Here is a 23154-nt window from a genome sequence, read left to right as displayed (position 1 = left end):
AGTTTTGGCGGAGTAGGTTGTACTGTACGTCTCTTCAGCAGAGAACACAAAACCGAATGAGCGAATAAAATGTTCTGTGCTGAAACTGGTCACCATATGTTCAAGGAGATGTGAGCCGAATAAAAAAGTAAAATCTGATTTTATTTGGAAATTTGAGACATGTTACCTTTTTCCATTTTTATGCTTTTAGTTTGGTGTTCTGTACATGAAAACAAACCAGAAATATCAAGTTCTATTCAGGGATTATTATTGTGGTTTACCATGCATATTAAGTTTGTAATTCACTTACAACTTCCTGTTCTTAGTATTAATAAGCAATAAGGAGGTTATTGGTAGAGAATACTGTAGTTGTAGATTATGGCCATGCATAATACTGGAGACACTGCCTTCACTTACAAAAATGTCCAGTGTGCTCTGATTTGTTGACACCATCTGTGAACATCCCAGTGATGACTGCCTAGCTCTAGGTACTCCACAGGGGACACAAAAATTCATAAAGCGTGTCAGTGAATGCTCAATGAGTGTATGCATCCAAGAGCAGAATGAGCCATCAAACTTTTTTCCTATTTAATTTTCTGGGAAAATATTCTAAAACCATATCTAAAGTATGCCTCCTGTGTCATCCTGATCTGCCCTTAATACACAGTGGGATGTACTTGATTATATAAACATAAATCTGGATGTAAATAATTTTCGAAGTGATTAAATTGGGTTCTGCTTTGAGATGCTTTTAAAGAACATTGTTGCATGCTTTCAGTACCTTTTAAATTATTGATGGTGTTTCATATGTATGGTCTTAGTTTAGTGATTTATGTATGGTTTTAGAACTGACTTTTATTGTGTTTTATGTATATTTTTAGTGTGGATGTATGGCCGTGATTTCTATTTTGTGTAACTTCTGCTCAAAGAGCTTTTTTCATGGTTAAATAAAGGTTAAATAAAATTAGTAAGCAACTAGTGAATAGTAAATATAGTATTTCCTCAAATAAAAACCATGATGTTTTGTACTAAAATATGACCAGTTTTACTTCTCAAAAATTCAGAAACAGAAATAGAGTCCTGCATGTAAAACAAAACATATTAATAGAGGACACTGATTGAGAAACATGCTTCTAAAGGTTCCTAAATCTGAGGTAACAAAAAAACACAAGCAGAAAAGTTACAAAAAATGCTTAAAAAATCATGAGCATTGATGTAAAAAGTTGCAATATATTATATCATATCTTTTTTTATTTCTGCAAGAGGACTACAAGTCATTTTTCATCAAAACTGTATGAATATTATATTAAATATTGAACTAAAATATCATGCTATGTCAAACTGGTCCACCTCATTAGGGTTCCTTGCCTTATGTTATCTTGTTCAATCATTTACTGTGACAATCTGTCACATGTTTTTGGGCCCTGGAGGCACCGTCTGCATGCTCTTTTATTTGCTGTCACATGTATGGAACAGCTGAACGCACAGACGATCTCTGCTAATAAAGGCAAATCCATGAAAGCACTGGAAGCTATTTTTACAGCTACTCCCCGACACTTCAGCTTATGATGATTACACTGAAATCATGTTTGTATGTATTGTTATTACAACCCACCTGGGAATCTGATGCAGGAATGAGATGGAACTATGTCGGCCTGACGAGGAAGAAGAGGTGACGATGGCAAGGAAATGGACACGCCTTTGGTCAGTCTCGACAGTTTTGATGGACTTTCTTTGTAGTCTTGGTCTTGGAAGTGTGAGGGTCGCCCATCCCCACCCCTCTGCAAGGTGCTGGGAGTGTACACCTCCCCACCTGCTCAGGAAAGACACGAAGAGTAATAAGAAGAACAGGTATACAGGTAAATGAAGAAGAACGGAGAGTTTGATTTAATGACTGAATTGATTCAACGAAACTGTGGCTGTGTATTGGCTTCAACACAACACAGACGGAGTAGTATTAAATATGTGTCACATTCAGCTGTGATGGAGTGAGCATATCTTGTCTTGGAGGCATATTACAGAATGAGGTAATGGAAAGTTGGCAATGCATGAACATCTATTTAAAGCAATGGGATCACACTTGGTAAATTAAGTACGCTTATTTTAATTAAAATCAATACAAATAATTGAATGTCCGTTGTCATTGTGGCCATTAGCTTTGATTATACATCATTAAATAAACATAATGTGGACTCACTAAGCCAGCTAATTACAGTAACTTTATTTATGTTTTTATTCAAGACACTAGATTGCAGAAATTTCTCAGTGACATAATTCATTTCGATAATTCATTTCATTTTTTGTTTTTCAAGCAGAACACAGGTTTAGATATCCAAACTTTCTCAGTCCGATACTTAGTTTTTCTGTTCTTAAATCTGAGCTATGATCCCTGCGTCTAAATCTTCCATGATGAGATTTGAGAGGCATTGATATATCTGTAGAAATGATCAGATCCCTTGCGTTGTGTTGTAAACATTCTAAATCATTTTAATGAGACTGACACAGTTCTTCATCTTTCTCTCGGTTCTTGCTTCACAGAGCAGCACTTTGTTAAATATTAATGATCAACATGGTCGCTCTAATACTGAGTTCTACTTATGTTCATCTTTCTTCACTGCGCAGTTTAAAATCTTCTCAGTGCTGCTGCAAGTTAACAACTTTACATCGTCAAAATACTGTAACATCTCATTCAGCTTTACTTCAAAATGACACCCTGAATCTTGTCATCTCTGATTTCAAACCTTTCTCACCAACCTACACCACATGCAGACAGTTTTAACATATCTAATCAATGCAAACATTCACCTGATTTTGTTAAAACCTACTCATACACTGATGTGAAATTCAGCATTTTTTAGGTCAGGATGTTTGCTTAACCCACTCTAACTTCTTCTGACACACTTTAAATGCAAGCAGCGGGGCACTGCATGAAGGACAGAACACACTGATGAATTAGGCTAATTGAATTGGCTCCACTTAAATCACCCAAGAGGAGACATCCTGAACATTGCATTCAAATAATACGAGATGGAACAAAAATACATTCCCACTATAAATCACTGGAACCACAAACAGTAGTACAAATACTTATAGTGTAAATGCTGATAAAAACGTTAAGATATCAGGCCATAAGTGTACTATTAGTAACCTGAAGGGCCAACTCACAGTTTTATTGCTCAGATTGGGCATTTTGCTCTTACCTGGGTATCTCTGGTTCTTCTTTCCTCCAGTCTTGCCTTTTCCCTCTTTCTTGTTTCCAAACACAGCTCTAAACATGCTGAAGCTAGGCTGTTCTGGAGCTTCACCGTCTGCTGATCTCTGTGGAAGACTATGCGAATGTTCATTTAAATAAGGAACTCTAGAATTGTTTCAGGCAACATTAACTTCGGTGTTAGTATTGTAATTGCACTATTAGGAAACCAGCTTCAATTTGTGGATGTTTTATGACCATGACACGTTCATGGGAGGTAAAAAATGTAAGTGTACTTACCTTTTCTTAAGTCCTCTTTGGTGCTTGCATGATTTCAGCTAAATCCTCAGGAGTTGATCGACGCCCAATTAAGTGATGCTGCTCCTTCTGTGTCACTTCACAGACTGATGAAGAGGGGCGCGCGCACGTCGTGCACATGCGTGTTTGGGTTATGTGCGACATTCGGTGCACGCGTTAATATTTTGGCTTTAATCTCTGGTTAGAATAGTATATTCCTGTGCATTCATTTCAAACGACATACCTTTAAGCTATAATTATTATTGTTATTATTATTATTATTATTACTAACTTTTTCAAGGAAAAGCTCAAAGTTTTTTTCATATTTTTCTACAGAATAAACTTAATGCTATTTTATTATTTATGGTGAAGTCCAAAAAGTACGACGGCGTATTAGGGCCACATTAAAAAAAAAAAAAAAAAGAAAAGAAAAGAAAAGGAAAAAAAAAAAAAAAAAACGCTTGTCATTACGAGAATAAAGTCATTATTTCACGAGAATAAAGTTGTAGTTTAAAAAAAAAAACTCACTTAATTAACGAGAATAAAGTCGTTATATTTCGAGAATAAAGTCATAATATAACGAGAAGTTGTACCTAATCATTAATGTAGAACTTGGAACATTTTGTGAAGTTCTGCTTTCATTAGTCCAGTGTTTCTCAAAGTGTGGGGCGGTCCCCCCAGGGGGGGCATGGGATCTCTCCTGGGTGGTTGTTTTTGGTTTTTTTTTTCTCCTTCAGGTTAGAACATGTAGCAGGTGGAACTAATATTTTAGTGTTGGAGCGCCCTGAACTCATTTTAGGGACGTACAACAAACAAATCTACTGCCATGGTGATCTGTCACTAGACTAGACAAAGAGTTCAGGTTTGGACAATGGACAAGGACTGGACTGGAAAAGAAAAATGTGCAATGTTTGTGCTTTTGCACAGTTTGTACAGTTTGCACTTTAACGTTCTGAGATGTGCAATGGAAACAGGCTCATTGCAGCCACTGATATTGTTAAAATGTTCATCTTTATTACCAAAATTTGTTTGTTGTTCTAAAAAAAAGTAACTTTATTGTCATAGTTGTAAGATAATTGCGCATTTCCAATTTTTATTTGGAAAAATATTGTCTCGGAGCAATCTTGTTGAGCTTATTTGTATTGTTCAAGCAAAAATCTCAGTTATTTTTAATTTGAACAGCAAATTATTCACGGAAAAGCAAAAAGTATTGTTACAATATTGATGTTTCTTTCAATAAAAGTTATAATTGCACCACTGTTGCAATGTTGCTGGGGTTGGGGGGGCCTGGAGATTTTTCGTCCTCCAGAGGGGGGCCCGACACAAAAAGATTGAGAACCACTGCATTAGTCTGTCCTCTATCAACACATTAGTCTAAGGACTTTGAAGTGAGTTTGCACACATTTGGGTCTGTTGTAAAAATCGAACTGACTTGTAGCAAATTGCCTCTGTAGTGGAGGAGAAACTGATGCAGTGGTCAGCTGTAGGGTTATCAGTGGAAACACCAGAGAACTATACAGAGAGGGTCTGTGTTTCTGAACAAACTGGGGGGATTCTCCTGTGAGTTTTTCAGTCCAACAGAAGGGAAAGTTGCTGCTTCGCTTATTGCCTTCGCCGTAAAGCCGGAAACTCTGTCGAATTTTCAAAATATTACGAGTTTAATCTCATAAAAGTACGACTTTATTCTCGTTAAATAATGACTTTATTCTCATTAATTAACGACTTTATTCTCTTTAACCCTTTCATGCATACTGGTCACTACAGTGGACAGTTCTTCAGCTCTTCTCTTATATACTCATGGGTTTTGTTGTTTTAGTTCCATATCAGCCGACACAGTGGACGCTTATGCACCATCCCATAATACATTGTAATTCATACCATTACTGTAACTTTGCAGATCAGGTTGATAAACCTGATCTGCAGTAACGTGTTAAATCAATTGCTAATTGTTATTAGACTGTAATCAACAGTTTTCTTAATCAAAAAGGTTGGTTTTTTTTTTTTTTTTTTTTTTTGCATATTGTCTGCATGAAGTTAGTAATAACTACAGTAGTATTGAAGTATGTTAAAATGTGAGAAAACATCAGGTTAGCTGCATGAAAAATGTTTTTATTTCATAGTTTTCACACAGTTTTTCCACTTTCTGATGATGGGTTTTAAATACATGTTGTTGTTTTTTTTTTGCTTCAAAAATTGGTGTCCAGCTGAGTGGACATTTTTTTAACTCCATGAAAAATAGGTTTATAAAAAAAATTTCAATCGCATTGTTTTTTTCATGCCTAAAGAGGAATAAAAACACTCAGGAATAAAACTCAACTAAGGCTCTTATAATTCATGCATGAAAGGGTTAAATAATGACTTTATTCTCATTAATTAACGACTTAATTCTCATTAATTAGCGACTTTATTCTCGTTGAATAATGACTTTTTTTTTTTAAACTACGACTTTATTCTCGTTAACGACTTTATTCTCGTGGTGACAAGCGGTTTTTTTTTTTATGTGGCCCTAATACGCCGTCGTAAAAAAGCAAAAACAAACTAACCAAAAAAAAAACAAAACAAAACAAAACAAGTGTAGTAGAAAAGAATTAGGGCTAACACGGGGTCACATAAACTATTAGTATTTGTTTCGGTAGACAGAAGTCGTTGCAGACTGTGTCCACTAGATGACAACGCCACACTACATTTCCCTTTGTGTCCACTAGGGGGCGAAAGCGAGAACCTCTGTGTGACCTATTTAAAGTGAGCCTTCGTCACTTCTCGGTCTTTTCTTCTCACTCGAAGAAACAGGGAAAGTCTTCGCTAACACCTAAACCTCAGTCTCTTTATAATACTCAAAGCCATGGACTTCTGTAAGTAACTACATTATATCTTGCGCTATCTGCTAAACTAAAGTACCAGCTGAAATGAGTGTTTAAAGGTCATTAAACAGTGAACACGTGTGAATTAGTGCCATTTGTACACCACATGAATCACCCCATATAACATGCGTCTAAGAAAAGTGCATGGCAGAACATTTTAAGCAAACTTACGACTCAGAAACATTCGTGTGTTTTTTTGTTTGTTTGTTTTGTCTATCGCTATGTAAAGTTTTAGCATAGCATCGACCGGAAGTGTCCTATTGCTGCCACGCGCTTCTCCAGTTGCATCATGCTAATGCTAAGTCATTCATTTTCAACTGGAAATGTTTTGAATAAAGGTTTAGTATCGTAATATTAGTGAATGTCATCTGGCAGCGTTATCATTCCGTCTGTTAACTTGGTGTAACATCTGGTTGTCGGGGATAATTAAACGTGTAGTTTTTATATGTATTTAGGCTAACTTTTCGGTAACGTAAAGCACTAAAATGCATTCGTTGAACATAAATGCAGCTGTTAAGCCCTTGTTATTTACATCAAAACATTTAGTAACTGAAATGAACAGGATGTCTGCTTTCTTAAATAACCCTTCCCCTGTCTCTGTTCTTCTCCTAGATGAGGAAGAAGGAGCGTTTGTTGGACATCTGTGTGAACCAGATGGAGGATGATGGCTGTATTTGAACAGAGCATCTCTGTGATGCTGCTGTAAACAGTCTGTTACAACAACACAATTACTTGAAGCCATGAGTCTGAGAGAGGGCTTCCAACACCTGCTCTGCCATGTGTGAAGATGTATGTGAAGTTCTACTTTCTCCAGAAAATGTTAAAGTTAGAGCCTTCAAACCTGACATGCAGCATCTTTGACAGCCTGGGCTCCCTGCTGTAGGATGTCCTGGGTTTTAATATTTCAGATGCAATATTAAATGTCCCTGCGCTTTCTGCACGCCTCTTCTGTGGCGTCTCAGATTGAAGAGGGGAGGACAAATTAGAAAGTTGAAAATACTTCAAAATACAAAGTCTGTAAGAAAACTTTACATGTCTCCCTTTTTTTCAGTCTCTCCAAGTTTCAGACGAACCCGTGGCAGCTGGGCTTCACACTCAAGACTAATCTTAAAAGTTCTGCCTACTAGGTACGCACCTGTCTCATCTTTGTTAAGACTTCATTTGCATCCACTGATAGACCTGAAGCAGACATCCTTGGCTTCTGGTTTGCACAGAGATGCTAAATTTAACCTTCCTTGCGCTTTCTGACTGCTTGGCTCTATAGCAGTACAGATTGAAATGAGGAATACATGCTCCATATCTCATAAAGATGACTGTATACTGCTCTTGTATTCAAGGCTACATTAATTAGCACATTGAACTGCGATCCAAGCACACCTCATTACGCTGTCATTTTGATGTAGAAATAAATGTTTCAGATTCTGAAGCATAATGTAACATCATTGTGGAGTTCACTCATTCATATTATTTTTTTTTGTTTGTTTTGTAGATGACTGACAGTACTCGGTCCACCAACTGGAGTTGCCTGTATGGATTCAACTTGTCTCTGGTTGTTAATCCTTTGACAGGAGTTTGCCTTGTAAATAGTACATCAAATCATGTATCCACTGTGTTAAAACCTAAAATAAAGCGGAGAGTTTCCGGTGATGAGTCTTGAATGTTTTAATCATTTTGCAACTTCTGTCTCCTGGACAATGGAGCAATTGCAGACAGTACAGCCACCTCTGTAGCCAAAAATTTGCTGTATTACTGCCAGGATGAGTAGGACCAGAGCCAACCAAATACTGCAGTTTAATCTGTAAAATTTAAAGCAGATGAACTGATTCTGGTACCTTGTATTAATCTGTACATATAACTTGATGTGGATATTTTTGAAGAATATTTACATGAACAAACTTTTGTAGAAAGTTGGAAGAAAAAGCTGATGGTCCAGTATTCTTTTAAAACAAATTTATTACATATAAACCAATGTAAAACATCTTAAAAATGGCATGAAATGGGTCATTGAGGACACCTGAAACAAGGGGAAGAATTACAGCAATGGGAGCAATTGTCTAAAGTTAAAACTTAACATAACCACCTGTGTGTGAAATGCACATTAGATTTGAGTTGCCCTAATCAAATCAACCCTCTAGACACTCTGCTTCAAGAAATACTTTAAAAAAAATTAAAGAACGAGTTGTTCATAAATTTAACTCTTGCATTACAGAATACCATGTCTATGCCTCTGAACAGGATGACTAATTCAGTTCTGAAGCTTCTACTTTACCTAGAGGATACTTCAGATTTGAGACTAAAACCAAAGGTACAAATGCTTCTCTGTAAAATTCGACCCGATCTTGACATCCAGTGTGTTTTGAGGCCTGATTTAATAAAACCAAAAATCAGGTAAGATCTCAAAGATCCAACCAAAGCCAAGTCTAGATAGGTACCTCCGACAAAAGAGCTGGGGTTGCATTGGCCTTGAGTGTTGAGTGTTGGAAACTCAATCATCAGTCTTTTCCTCCCCTTGGTAATGTCGATACTCAGGCTTTAGCTCCCAGGTGTTCTTGTGTGTTCCCTTCACATTGTAGATGCCTATGTCACGCAAGATTTCCTTTAAATAAATCTAGGAGAGGGTAAAAACCATGAGAAAAGATGAATATGCTGTACATTATATCTGACACTGTAAAACATGCTGTAAAATTGGTTTAACTAATGTCATCTCCTTTCCATGTATATGTTTGATGATGGGAAAACCTCTGAAAATGGCACATTTATTGTAGGCAAAAGACATGCTGGATTTTCTGTTACTGAGATCATGTCTGATTGCCAGCCACGGGCCAACTGGGTCTAAATGACCCAGATCTAATTGTCTTTTTAGTGTTTAGTGAGCAGAGTCAGTCTAATTTTGTGCTCTTGGCTACATTTAAAATTCTCATTGCAAATGTGAATCATTAGGCCAGTACTTTCTTTCTGTCTGGCATAAGTAATTACAGCAGTAAAGCCAAAGCCCATTACCGCCCTTTAGTCTTACCACAGGCTGTTTCGTGATATCCACCAGGTCTTTGATGTTGTAGTACTGGTGCTTTTCAAAAGCAGAAAACAACATGTCCAACACCTGCTGCTTCTCTGCTCGCGCTCTCTTGCCCTCCTCCTTCTTTTTCCTCTCGTACTCGAGCTGTAGTGAAAAGTACCCAAATGGAGGTCAGTTATGACAGACATGTACCACATGGAGCCATTCCTGTAAATTTGCATGTTTGGCCTTGTTTAGTACAAGGAACATCTGATTTATACCAAACATCTTGCAGTGAAAACTCCTTGAATGTGATTTTTGCCTTCTATCCAGTCGTCATATGGTTTCATTCTAGTCATCAAACACTTTGATTACCAATTATATTCATTTTAGTTGATTTACAGAAGGATGTGTACTGTATGAAACACAACTTCAGTCACTCAAACATGGCGCTCCACTATGGGACAGTTTACTTACATTGTTGGCATGGTTAGCGACAGGTTTGTAGTTGCTGGTGACTGCTTTATCCAGCTGTTGTGACAACCTGATAGGCTTTGAGGACTCTTCAATCTGTAACCTGTTACATAAAGAGAAGTGTACTGTATATACACAGAATGATCTAAAAGAAATGCCAGTGTGACGTAATGCAAAACACTTCAACAGCTATGTAACTGATTGATTAGGTTCATCATGTCTTCCATTCCAAATGTTCGTTACAGGTTTTCTTGTGCACAGATATGTAGAGTTGAGGAAAGATGTTTTTACCTGCTAATGGTTTCAACTGTAGCTTCAGCCTTCATCAGAGCTGTCAAACGCATCCTGGTGTGATGTGTGTAAAAACAGCTGATCAGGAAATTTTAACTTGAAAAGTTTCCCAGCCTGATCAGCTGTTTTTGGCTGTTTTTCAGCCAAAACCGTCAGCAGGTTAAAAACATCTTTCCTCAACTCTACTTCTCTGATCACAAGAAAAGCTCTAACGAGCTATGTAACTGCCTGTGTTACTAAATCTGCCTCATAATTATGGCATCATCCAATTTATAAAAATATGATTTCACTTTGGCATAATCCACATTGGTTCAGTCACCCTGCAAATGGTTGTTAAAATGTGCACATTTTCAGAAACTGCTCACCTCTTCAGCCTCATATAGCTTTCACTCACAGCAGGTCTACACTCTGCTCTTTGCACAACCATGCCCTCCAAGGCTATTTTATCTGAAAAAAGAGAAGTAGTGATTAACTCTTCAGTAGAAACTGTAAATCTCTTATGTTGCAGTGCACTTTCAGCCCATGTTTATTATAAAATGCAAGGACATTGTGTTATTATAAGTTAAAGAAGACACACTGCAAGTATTAAACCAAACCACAGCAAATCAAAATTATTCAATATAACTCAAACAGAAATCGATTCTCGCTCTTCTTATTTCTATCCATTTCTTTAGTGATTCAGATACAAGAACACTCATACCCGAAGCAAGGTTACAATGACATTAAACTGAGCAAATCCAGTTTCACTGATCCAGTTATAACTTCAGTCTGCCAAAAAACAAACATGTTCTCAGTTTGTTAGCAAAAACAAGGTATCTGTCAAGATTCGCTTCTAAACTCATTCTAGAGTTAACCACTGTGTTTATGAAAAAATCTCCAGGAAGACATCATTTTCAACACAACTGCATTACACATTTGTTGGGTGACAAAAACAGAAAAAAAGAAAAAACTTGCAATCCTATGATATACATCCACTATTGTATACAATATGCAGTAGGAAAAAAATGCACTATAATTGTGTAAGTTGATACTGTGAATGTATATAGAGAATATAGATTTTTTTTTTTTTTTTATTTTAATTTTCTTACATTCTCATTTAAATTATATCTTGTGTTAATAATTTACTGGAGAATCCCCCCCTAATGACCAAAAAGCCCAATCTGCTCCAATTGCTGTTGAGCAATGATCCTTAAATACCAAGTGATGACCCATAAGTACTAGCTCACAGATCTGCAGGGGACACCTTGAGAAACCGTTTCACTGGAAAATTAGTCATCAAAACTACCACTCCCAGGCCAGATCAAACGGGGACATATTTCATGTTCAATAAGCTCTGTGTTGAAAACTAAATAACTTATTTCCATGTTTAATATATGTATGAATAGGTCTCAGTATGTCCTTTCACATCACATTTTACAATTTACAGAAATAAAATTTTGGGGTCAAAATACTCAAATTACTGCTGCATGACACAGGGACTCAATGAAAATTTTTTCACTTTTACGCAAATGTACCAAACATGCTGTTTTCATAAAAAATTTATATTAAATGAACCATAGGGCTTTAGCTATGATGTTAAACTACACTGAGCAAAAATACAAATGCACCATGTGACAGTTTAACTTTTTAATAGCAATAGGTGTTGCAAAATATATTAAATTGCACACAGTTTATTCTGTTGATCAATGAGGTACAGATTACGGTCTGTTAGAACGATCGTGGTGTCTGGCATTCAGGGACATTCACGTGGACACGGTGGGGGCCGGTTGAAAGAAATCACAACTCCATATCTCATGTGTCCACCATTGGCTTCGTGTAGAGCAACACACTGTCTTCTCATCAAGTTGACAAAATTGTCAATTGTGGCCCGCGGAATGTTATTCTACTCCTCTTTGAGAGCCACACAGAGCTATGGGATATTATCCGGAACCATTCCTGCATGATTTGTGACATCTGTGGCACGGTGACATCTGAGGAAATGTGACATTTTGAGGTGTCCTTTTATTGTTCCCAGTATAAGGAGGGCCTGAATACTGTTAATGCTGTTTGAGCAGCGTCTGGACATGCTACATATATGTCGTGGGTGGAATCACTAGACCACTGAGCAAGTGCTCACTCACAGAAATGGACAAAAAGTTTGTTCATAAGTCAAGAGAATTAATCATGTCTACCAATTATAAAATATCATGAGCTCATTTTGGGCCGCGCGTCTTGAGTTACACAAATACTGTACGTTGTGTGTTTATATTTTTGCTCAGTATACAACTGTGATCAGTATTGGATAAAAATGTTTAAATGATAAGTTTTTATGAACATAAATATGTTAAAACATGGGGACAGCAGTTTGTCACTGTTCAGTATCAGAATAAAAGACTGGTGGAACTAAAACACTACAAATATGCTAATAAACTTTTATTTAACATACACATTACAACTGAAGTGATATATACAGCAAATAGCAGAGCATATTTTACAAATAATTTGAGTGTACATAACCTTTCTATATTTTTGTATTGTTGAATAAGTAGTTCCTACAGATTCACAGACTTAAAATATCACTTCTACAAACAAGAAAAAATATTATTATTAAAGTTAATAGTGCATTTACATATTTTAGTCCTTTTTAGGTTTCATTTTATATGGATTATATCTTTATATATATTTTTTCTACAAGTGATACTAAAATTCTGTAAACAGTTCCATCGTTTAAAAAATTAGCCTATTTGAGAAACGAAAGGTGAAACTTTTATTTTTGGCACTGATGTTCATTTTTGCTTGATCTCACCCTACCCCTTAAAAAATATCTTCAAAACAACTTGTAGTCACTGTACAGTACAAGACATACATATATTAAAAAAAAACCAAAAAAAAAAAACACTTTAACGTTCAATTCAATGCCATGAGGACTTTAAAAGAAACACTTTTATCAAGAAATGCCACAAATTTGTCAAGTGTACCACCACCACATTACCAGTGACCATTACCTCTAACACCACAAACACGTCAAACCATAGTGTAAATCTCACCCCACTTTCATTCACAAGCCATGTTATAAGCTTGACAAGAAAATGTCGAGTGTCCTCAAAGAGACAGAAGAGGTCCTAATTAAGCATCAGGGCTAAGTGGACCACCTGTATGAGGACGGTGGGTGCCAAAGCACACGCCTTCTGGTTTGATCAAAAGCAGACACTTATTGTGTCAGATTCCCAGGGATGCACCTTTACCACTTGCTTGAGAACGGAGGACTCACCTGGACCTGCCCCCGAACCTGAGCTGCTGCCATCAGATCTCTCTTCTGACTGGCCTACAGGAATGGAGGGAGGGATGGTAAAAATGACAATACAAGGGATGGAAGATTGAGGAAGGAGGGGATCGAACAATAAGAACCACACCCAGAGTATTTAGTTGCACACCAAAATAATTAATCACAAAAATCTTCTTAGCATATTCAGTCTACTCCATCATTGAGTAGCACACAAGCGTGCACATGAGCAAAGCAAGCATGCCTTCTCAATAAAGCCAGCAAAGATCACACTCCGGGCACATCTGCTGCAAGGCTGCTCATAGAATTTATATCTAAGATAAGAAAATGCATTTTTTTCCTGTGCAGCCCTGAAATAAATAAACACTCTCATATGTAATAAGGCATCCCAATGTGAGCCCAGCAGGGCAAGCTCACCATCAAATAACACAACAACACTGGCAGAAAAACAAAACACACAAACCCATGCACAAATTAAATCAACTCCAAATTCAGCGTGATTTGTGTTGATAGTGGTCTACTACTCTATGTTAAACAAATACAAAATTGGGCCATGGTGCCTGATCGAATACCCACATTGGACTGAGAACGTGAAACCACAAACAGATGAATGATAAATTATACACAAGACAAAAGCACAGATCAGATTGGATGAAGCCAAATTTCCAAGAAGCCAGCTCTCTGTTTTCCAGTGAGTGTTAACCCACAATGTCCATTTCTTGTACATCCTCTGACAGGACTTTGGACAATCTCCCACTCTTGGAAAAAGGTACTGAGAGCTCACACCACGCAGACAAGCAGGTCAAGCAAAGGGAAAAACATTAATGATGGCAAAAAAGGTCCACAAAGAACATGGAGGCAGGATGAGTGCCTATACCACACAGAGGCTCTCTGTGTGTTTTTTACCAAACTGCCCACTGTGCCCAGCCTGAGCAGCACATAACACTAAGTGTTAAATATGTGTACAGCTGCAGGTTAAATCCATTAATCGATTGTAAAAACAGTATTAACTATTTTGATAGTTGTCCCTTGCTTCTTAAATATGACAGTTTGCCAATCGTAGGAGCCAAATAAATCTGTTTAGTATGTGTATTGCTGAAACTGGTTGGGAAAAAAAACATTCTTCAGATGTCACTTTAGGTTATAAGAATTTCATAGGCCTTTGTCACCATTCTTTCGTAGAAAACAATCGATTAATCAAAGAAATAATTGGCAGATTAAGTGGTAATGGAAATCATTGTTAGTTGCAGCCCTACTGCAGATACAGAGCCTCGTTTTTCGGTAGAGGCAGTCAGACATTTCTTACCCTCTTACCAGGCTGAAAAAAAGAAACAGATGCCCACCTGATGAAGTCTCTGTGTACACCGCCAGCGTCTGACCTCCTACTGTCTGCATGGTGAATGGGTGCTCACGAGGCGCAGATACCGTCTTATCATCTATACCCTCAATGACAGTCAGCTCTTCATTCAATGTGAAGGACACCTAAAAAAAACAGCAGTGTCATGTTCATGTCACCTTTCCAGTCATAAAAGTATCAAAAGAACATTGTTGCTTCTCAAATTACTTAAGCAAAAATCTACCAAAATAAACTTCTTCCAAAGGCGAATATTTGCTGGTTTGACTCGCTGATGAAATCCATTTAACAGAAACAACAAATATTTAGACTAAAAGTAAAGAAAAATGAACAAAAGGAGAACGCAGTAATGTTTCTGAGGTGTCTAAAATCAATATTGCGTACAAGTTGTAGATGTCCACCACACTCCACTTACCTCTGCTTTTCCCTGGTTTCCTTTCCTTGGAAGTAAAAACAAGAGCATAAATAGAATTAACTAATTGGCAAGGACAATGAAGAACACAGTGATTTAACACTTATAATAACAAAACAAATCTTATAGTGCAGCATAATTTCACAAACAGTTCTCACTTCTTTTGCGATGTATAGTTAGGAAGGTATTTTATGGATACGGTTTAGATGAATTAATACACAATTCCAAAAATTCAGCAAAATGTAGACTGACTGGCTTATTGTTTCACATACTTGCAGATTCGGATTTTCCCAACCTCTCCTCTGCCCGTCGCTTTCGCCCATTGTTGCGAGAGATATTTGGGAACCTACAGTAAATGTACAGCAATTGTCTGGTTAGTTTCGATCCTGTTGACAGCCTAACAATAACACTCACACTATCACCGCACATTACATATACAAGAAGTTATGCAGTTTATGGATGTCTGCATCGTAGATTTTGATAACACCATAACTTGCAATTAATGATGATTGATCTTCTGTCAGTGAGCTCTTTTATTAGCTCTTAAACAATCGCCAACTGGCAAAAGCGTATTTGCAGTAGGTAAATACATGCCTAAGCTTTAACTCGTGCAACTCTAATCACAATTTTTAGTGTGGTTAAACAGACAAAACACAACACATAGATTTCATGCTGAATATCTACATAGTTTAAGTAAGTCTAATTCTTTCATTAGCCTAGCTAAAGTTAGCGTAGTTCTCTCATTCGCAGAATGGAAATGCTAAGCTACACGAGGATTAGCTATGTTTATGTTTTTAACCGAACCATCAAAAACACTGCTCATATTAAGGACATAAACATACCTTTACAAGCCACACACCGGTGTTTTGCTTGACACCAGTTAAATCCAACTCCCCTTTTTCTGACATTTTTAGAAATGATGCTCAAGAGACTTCAACCCGGTACGACACGAATGCTTAAAAAAATTGACTCCGGTACGGGGGCTCTACGGGCCAAAAAGGCCTAAACGCGCAATAATTTTTCTCTTTGTTTACATTGGCGAGTTGCACCCAAAGTGTTTATTTGTATACCGCCGCTTACTGGACTGGAGTGTGAAGCAGCAAGGCGTATCTTACTAAATAAAATTTCGTATAATTGCGAAATCAAAGACAACCCTTCAGCAGGCCCTATCCTCGTCCTGAACCATGTAACCTATCAAGCAAGATAAAGCTTTCATAGTCATGCATACTATAACTCATTATTAATTGCTCCACTCTGCATTCCATAAATTTCATAATAAACCTGTTACTCCTTTTTCTACTTAAATAAGTGGTTGATTAAATCTAGTGCCCTCATATCTTGATAAGAAAAACAACTTTCACTGATCTGCCTCTCCTTTTGAATGCATGCGCATTAATTGCACCACACTTTCATATTTGTTTCCTGATTTATCTATATTTCCATCAATAATCTCTGCTTGTTTCAGAGCTAGGTTAAACACTGTCAGTCCTCCAGGCTGTTAATTCTTTTGCATATGGCAGTAAACTGTTTGGCTCCGTAAGTACAAACACTAGGTATAGGGAATATCTAGGGACATGATCCCTCATAATAATTGGCCCATATTTGTACCTAATTCAACCAAACGCCTCTGTTGTTTTATCAGGTGATAAAGAAAATGTAATTAATATCATATTTCATCAGTACCATATTTTAGATTTTACAGAAAAAAATAACCAGTTTATGTTTAATATGAAATTGACATTCTGTATTTCTCCAACTTATGTTTGGAACCCATAATAAGGTTGCAGATCTGTTTTTATTGTGTCACCAAATGTCAGAATAATGTTCAGAACAATAACATGATATAATGAAAAAACAATAGTATACTCTGGATAACTTTGTAAAATTTGATTTCACCAAAGCCATGTGAAAGGCAGTGGAGAGTGAATAATTTAAAGGAAAGTGCTGAAAATGACACAATTGTTACAACATTATTTATACTATTTGTTGATTTTGTTTCACACCATATTGAAGTGTGTGTTTGTTTTCCAATCTGATGTTATCTCTTGGCATTGTATTACCGGTGCCAGTTCAATTGTACTGAATTAAAATAAAGAATAAAAATATGTTTTATGGTTTTAGACATATTTGCTCTCTGAGTGTAGGACCCTCTACTGATATTGGAGGAAATTATACAAACCTTGTGAACGTTTAACCTGTTTGCAGATTTAGAGGTGGATAAAGTGTAATGTTGACACTTTGATCCATCAGGCTTTTCATCTGAGTTTAACATAAATTACATACCAAAGCCCAAAGTCTTTACCTTTTCATTGCTCTGTATCACCAGCAATCACACAGATTTTGAATGTAGAATGTAGATAGACTGGTGCATTACCGGGAGTTATTTTGAAAATCATTAGCCTCATAGCATAATTGCCAGTCATATTTTTTCAGGTCATAGCCAATGAGGAAAAATGAATCAGCAGTGCTAGGAGAATAAAATTAGACAGATATCACAATTTGGCCAAAAATATGACTTGGGCAATTATGCTATGAGGCAAGCGAAATGCCAGTCCTGAGTCATGGAGCCCTGAACCATAGTCTGTCTAGTTTTTCTGTAACACTCTTGACATCACCTCCATTTCCCATACACCTACAGTCTACACTTGGTCGTATCAAAGTCCTACAAATATCCAGTAATAATTAGTTATTTGCTCTTAAGTCATAACCAGACACCAACCCCTGTTTAACATGACTTTGTTGTGTATATCTCCGTATACCAATCTAAGGTACACGGCCCTGGAATGAACTGGCTCCATGTCCAGGGGGTACCCTGGCTTCACTCACTGGAACAGGCTCCAGCACCCCCCCTGACCCTCACAAAGACTAAGCATGTCAGAAAATGGATTGATGGATGAATGGTACACTTACTCAATGTGTTAATGCCACATAAAATTTGGATGGCTGGATTGATATGAACATGAAATAAAACGTATTTTATTAATTAAAAAAAAAACCACACATAAAATTCAGCAAAAACTTCAACAACTATGCAGGGTAAAAAAACTTCAGCACTATGCACATAGTTTAAAATAGGTACACATCAGTTAAACTGTGCCCTGGCTTGAGAAATCAAGACATATTGCTTTATGTCATAAATTCGGTTGGTAAAAGAGCAGTCAGATTTAAGACGACACTGTTTCGAGTCTCTGTATCAATATAAAATAAATACTGTGCTTAATGTGCCAAAATGAAGAAAAGTCACAGATAGAATTTAGGAGAGATATATTGTATTAAAGGATAATGAGACAAAAATAACATCAACTCTAATGTGAGATGACTGATGATTTAAACTGAGGAAACATTTTATATCTAAACAGATTCAAAATGTTCTTATTACAACATTTTCTGCCAAATGATGTTGCCTCAAAAGAGTGTCAAAAATCAACAACAGGAAATATGCTTTATAACAACTTAAAATTTTGTGACATTAACTATCAAAAATGGACATTTTTTCTATGTTGAGTTCAGTTCAGTTTCCTCACAGACCAGCATTTATACAGTTTATCTACTGTGATACAGGATAAGAGTGTCCATAGAGGCATAGTCCATAATGTACAAACATTAAGTCTAAATGCCTCAACAGGTTCCTCACATTTAATCCATTTCTTAAAGGAACATTCGGTCCTTGCTGTGGGAGAATCGTGTGTTCAGTTCCTGAGATTTCTTCAGCAACCGCTGCTTCTGCGCCTCATCAAAGCGGTTGACCTGCAGGTCTGCATCCCGATCAAACGGCCTCCTCTCCACTGGTGTGTCAGCCTTCTCTTTTGCTTTTTCCTTCATCTTCTTTGAGTGCAAACTCATAAGAGATTCAGCACGTTTAGACTCCTGTTGACAAAGAGAGATAATGAAATATTAGTTTAGAAGATAAAATTATGGTTGCAAGAAAAAGTATGCGGACCATTTGAGATTTTCTAGTTTTTTGCATGAATTGGTCATAAAATGTGATCTGATCTACATCTGTCAGAAATACAGACAAACCCACTGTGCCTAACCTAATACCAAACAAACAATTATAATATTTCATGTCTTTATTGAACACATCTAGACCCTTACAGTGCTGCTGGGAAAAAGTAAGTGAACTCTTGAATTTAATGACTGGTTGAATCTCTTTTGGCAGCAATAACTTTGATGAAGTGCTCTCGGTAACTGCTGACCAGACCTGCACAATGACCAGGGACATTTGGGACCATTCTTCCTCATAGAACTGCATCAGCTCACCCACATTCTTAGAATGCCTGTAAGGAACAGTTCTCTGAAGGTCATTTGTCAGCATTTCAATTGGATTCAGGTCTGGGTTTGGGTCATTACAAAAGGTGATTTTAATTTTTGTGAAGCCATTCTATAGTCCACTTACTTCTATATTTATGATCATTGCTCAGCTGGTGGACAGTTACCCTGACATTATGCTGTAAGATACACTGATAAACTTGGGAAACTGGCATGTGGCCCAAGCTCTGTGGCAGCGAAAAGCCCAAATTGTGATGCTCCCTCCACCGTACTTCACCGCAGAGATGATGTTCTCATATTAGTATGCAGTTCCCTTTTTACATCATATCTACTACGGCATTGTTCTTCCCAAACAACTCAACCATCATTTCATCAGTTCAAAAAACATTTTTTCAGTAGTGTAATGAAGTGCTAAAGTGCTCTTTGGCAACCTTTAGGGAAGCGGTGATGTTTTTTTGGAAAGCAGCATCTTTCTCCATGGTGTCACGGATTGGACATGTTCCTGTTCAATCTTTGATGCACAATAGACTCATTACCAGATGTTAACCTGTTCCAATGATTCATTCAAGGCTTCTGCTGTTACTCCAGGGTTCTTTTTACCTCACCCAGCATTCTGCATTCTGGCTTTTGAGTCAGCTTGGCTGGACACCCACTTCTAGGGAGAGTGGCAACAGTATTATATTTATAAACAATTGTCTAACTGTGGACCAGCAAATTCTTAAAAGTCTATGAGATTACTTTGTAACCTCTTCCAGTCACAACCAAATCATCAGTTCTTGATTGAAAGTCTTCAGAGATCTGTTTGTGAGCAAATTCAAGAGGTTTGAGTGGGTTTTTTTGGTCAAAGTGGCTCCATGCATCAAATGTCATTTTGTTGATTGGAACCTGCAAATTCCTGACTCTAATGATCTGTTTTTGAAGTACTTAGCCTAAGGGTTCACTTACTTTTTCCTGCAGCACTGTGAGTATTTCATAACTGTACTCAGTGAACACATGAAATATTCTAATTGTTTGAGTGGTATTTAGTTGAGCACATTGTGATTGTCTATATTTGTGACTTAGATGCAGATCAGATCACGTTTTATGACCAATTCATACAGAAAACTGGAAAACTTCAATGGGTTCACTTGCCACTGTAATCAAGGATTCTCCTGTTACTATTACTATTATTAAGGTGCAGCATCCAAGCCAAACTAATACGATCAATATCATAACTAACTGGGGGATGTTCCCTGGTTGGACTTCTTAAAGACAAAATATGAAATACTTCCCTAAAAACACAGACTCAGCGGTGTCAAGTGGTGTATTTATCTGGAAAGACCTTGGCCTCTGCCTGAATTTTCTATTTTCCTCTTGCTGCATTAAGGATGAACAATAGGCAGTGTGTTTGTACAAACTATATGCGGTCTATCTTTTTATGTTTTGTTTTACCTTCAACCAGTAAAAGCATTGCACGGCACATGCAGGCAGAATAATATAAAAATGAAGCTGCAATTCTCATTTCAGTATAGTTACAGGCAATGCAGTTCTGTCTGACAGACAAAAGACCCCAGACTCCTCTTTGTCTATTGCCCACCACACATAGAGCAGGAAGGAAGAGAATGAGAAAGGAGGAAGGGTGTACTTTGGTTATATTTCCATCTATATTTATGTGATCTGTGGGTGTTGTATACGTACTTTTCCTCATTGAGTGAAGTGGAGGGGCCACATTTGAACAGTTCTGATTACAATCACTAGCAAGAAATGTTGCATATTTTATTTTGCTTTTTAACAAGTTTAGTCTTTGAGCTTTTTGATGTTTATCTAGATTGTACACAGAAATGCCAATAATACTATTTGAAAATTCTATTAAATTTTTACTGAAACATGTCCTCAGCTAACTGGAATTTGGAAGTCAATCAGAAATGAATGATTCTGTGAGACACTCACATTATACTTTGACACTTTCTCTGCCATCTCCATGTCTTTCCTGGGGACTTGTGGTTCACTGTCTTTAGTCGTTTCACCCTTCTTTTTACCCTCAAGGCGCTCCTGTTGGTTTAAGAATAGACATGTCAAAAATACAAAAATAAAATGCAGGCACTTGTAACTTAGAAGAAAGTCACTTATTACCCATTAGAATTATGTGTGTCCTACCCTGGCCTTGCGCTCCCTGTCTGCAGGTGTATCCGTCCAAATGGAGCGGTCCTTGTTCTCTGGACCTGACCTCTTCTTGAATGTTCGAGCCCCCAAGCCAATATGCTGCAGTTCAGGTGGGAGCTCTGTCATCCATGATTCTCTGGACAGGACCTCAGGAGTTTCCTGATAACACAGAAATACAGATATGAATAAACACAATGGATAATTACTTTAATAGGTGTAAACAATGAAAAAGACATCAGAACACTAGACAAATAACATTCAGTAAATGTCAAATTGGCTTGAAATTTATATTTTTTCTTGTCAATAAAGTCATTATGTAAATATATCACTGTTACTATTGTGTTTCACACAGCAGACAATACAGATAATATCATAAAAACATATTGAACTCACCTCTCCTGTTAGCTTCTCTTTCATCCTTAGTGCCCTGCGCTCAAAGTCCAAAGCTACAGAGTCCTGAACAGGGCCTTTGGCTGGCATGGGTCCGATCACATCTTCATCCTCTCCCTCACTGCTGGATGGCTGTGCCTGGTACCCTGGAGGTAACGCAGGCCCTGGAAAATCCTCTCCATCTTCTTCATCATCGTCATCGTTGTCTGCTGCCCTGCGAAACCCTGGTGGCAATGCTGGTCCTATTACAGGAGGCCTGAGGAAACACTATGAAGTTACAGCCTCCACCATTAACCATTCACTCACATTTCCTCCTTTTACAACTCAAATATTGTGAACTTGAAACAGTTACTCACCTCTCAGGTGAACTCTGTTGTTTCTTAAACCCTGGTGGAAGAGCTGGTCCAAAAAACCCATCATCTTCTTCTACTTTACTCCTGTTCAAAAGACATATGTTGCTATCTTGTTTTCTGACAGCGTATTTCATTTTTTACCAAAATAATGAACCCACTCTGCAGTCGTGTGACTTGTTTTGGCTCTTTTGACCGCCACCTCCTGTTCACTCTCATCTGAGGAGCTCGACGGTTCACCTCGTTTATAACCAGGAGGCAAAGCAGGACCAGCAACTATCAATCAACGGACAAATTATTACCATAAGGACACCTAAGACGGACATCATTTATTTTTCAATACCCTAACCGGTACACAATATTGTATATAAAGGTGCAAACTTAACTCCATATCTGACAGAATAGACTTACATCCTTCTTCGTTATCATCGTCTTCATCACTCTCCACTCCGTGCTTCGGTGGCAAAGCAGGTCCAATAATATTATTAGACGACATACTAGCCAATAACAATTGTTATCCAAGAACACAAAACCTAAAATATTTTTCTACTAGTAGAAAAATGTATTTCGTACAGCAGTAAAGCCACAATCAAGACAATAACCTTTCACACCGGAAGTAAATAGTGAAATTTCAATCTGTCAATATAGGAAAAGTAGCAACAGCGTAAGCGGAAATAAAACATTGTTACACAAAAATAAGAGCACAGTCTCTTTGCAATTTATATTGTTGTGTTAAGTGTAATTCATGACGAGCCTTTTGTACCATTTTAGGTCTAAATTTTACATCCAGTGTATTCCTAATATATTAAGAAATTTTGTCCATGGAAAACATATAACCTGTAAAAAAAAATAAAAATAAAAAAATAAATAAATAAATAAAAAAAAATT

General features: G+C 37.2%; 3 protein-coding genes, 1 long non-coding RNA gene and 2 other non-coding genes across 7 annotated transcripts in view; 3 read left to right on the top strand and 3 right to left on the bottom strand.

Moving 5' to 3' along the window:
- The window catches only part of LOC115412643 (protein TANC1-like), a 54326-nt gene extending 50768 nt beyond the window's left edge, over nt 1-3558 (bottom strand). The window contains exons 1-3 of the mRNA XM_030125259.1: nt 3470-3558; nt 3180-3307; nt 1595-1792 (exon numbers count right to left, since the gene is read on the bottom strand). Coding sequence (XP_029981119.1) covers nt 1595-1792; nt 3180-3255 — 274 coding nt within the window. The 5' untranslated portion in view covers nt 3256-3307; nt 3470-3558. The remainder of the gene's footprint in view (nt 1-1594; nt 1793-3179; nt 3308-3469) is intronic.
- Nucleotides 3559-6188: 2630 nt separating this feature from the next.
- On the top strand, nt 6189-8695 carry LOC115415428 (uncharacterized). The gene is made up of 4 exons (XR_003934813.1): nt 6189-6318; nt 6940-7116; nt 7379-7454; nt 7817-8695. It is a non-coding gene; the product is annotated as an uncharacterized LOC115415428 (long non-coding RNA).
- Nucleotides 7177-7310, top strand: LOC115417317 (small nucleolar RNA SNORA31). Its single transcript, XR_003935114.1, has one exon. It is a non-coding gene; the product is annotated as a small nucleolar RNA SNORA31 (small nucleolar RNA).
- LOC115417316 (small nucleolar RNA SNORA31) lies at nt 7489-7620 on the top strand. Its single transcript, XR_003935113.1, has one exon. It is a non-coding gene; the product is annotated as a small nucleolar RNA SNORA31 (small nucleolar RNA).
- gtf2f2a (general transcription factor IIF, polypeptide 2a) lies at nt 8493-16097 on the bottom strand. 2 transcript variants are annotated; one of them, XM_030128981.1, is made up of 9 exons: nt 15958-16097; nt 15388-15461; nt 15119-15143; nt 14693-14831; nt 13338-13391; nt 10453-10534; nt 9800-9899; nt 9344-9487; nt 8493-8935 (listed from the first exon to the last, which is right to left on the bottom strand). In XM_030128981.1, the coding sequence occupies exons 1-9, from the start codon at nt 16021-16023 to the stop codon at nt 8813-8815; spliced, it is 807 nt and encodes a 268-aa protein (XP_029984841.1). In that variant the 5' UTR covers nt 16024-16097; the 3' UTR covers nt 8493-8812. The 2 variants fall into 2 exon arrangements, with proteins under 2 accessions (XP_029984841.1, XP_029984848.1); XM_030128988.1 differs by lacking the exon at nt 13338-13391.
- A 1980-nt stretch (nt 16098-18077) lies between these two features.
- gpalpp1 (GPALPP motifs containing 1) lies at nt 18078-22889 on the bottom strand. The gene is made up of 7 exons (XM_030130960.1): nt 22678-22889; nt 22428-22542; nt 22273-22353; nt 21920-22172; nt 21521-21685; nt 21314-21415; nt 18078-18982 (listed from the first exon to the last, which is right to left on the bottom strand). Exons 1-7 carry the CDS (start codon nt 22760-22762, stop codon nt 18764-18766), a joined length of 1020 nt encoding a protein of 339 aa, XP_029986820.1. The 5' UTR covers nt 22763-22889; the 3' UTR covers nt 18078-18763.
- Between the last annotated feature and the right edge of the window lie 265 nt (nt 22890-23154).

This window comes from Sphaeramia orbicularis, chromosome 3 (genome assembly GCF_902148855.1).
Source record: "Sphaeramia orbicularis chromosome 3, fSphaOr1.1, whole genome shotgun sequence".
Taxonomy (NCBI): domain Eukaryota; kingdom Metazoa; phylum Chordata; class Actinopteri; order Kurtiformes; family Apogonidae; genus Sphaeramia; species Sphaeramia orbicularis.
Note: the sequence above shows the minus strand (reverse complement) of the source record. Positions and strands in the feature narration are given on the sequence as shown.

Bases quoted from the DNA above. Each gene is read 5' to 3' on its own strand.
- gtf2f2a (XM_030128981.1), bottom strand. From the start codon at position 16,023: ATGTCAGAAAAAGGGGAGTTGGATTTAACTGGTGTCAAGCAAAACACC. The intron at 14,832-15,118 runs GTAAGTGGAGTG...TGTTTTTTTTAG, and splicing joins GAAACCAGGGAAAAGCAGAG to GTGTCCTTCACATTGAATGA. The intron at 9,488-9,799 runs GTAAGTAAACTG...TTTTCACTACAG, and splicing joins TCGCTAACCATGCCAACAAT to CTCGAGTACGAGAGGAAAAA.
- gpalpp1 (XM_030130960.1), bottom strand. From the start codon at position 22,762: ATGTCGTCTAATAATATTATTGGACCTGCTTTGCCACCGAAGCACGGA. The intron at 22,543-22,677 runs GTAAGTCTATTC...GTTGATTGATAG, and splicing joins CGATGATAACGAAGAAGGAT to TTGCTGGTCCTGCTTTGCCT. The intron at 21,686-21,919 runs GTGAGTTCAATA...CTGTGTTATCAG, and splicing joins AAGAGAAGCTAACAGGAGAG to GAAACTCCTGAGGTCCTGTC.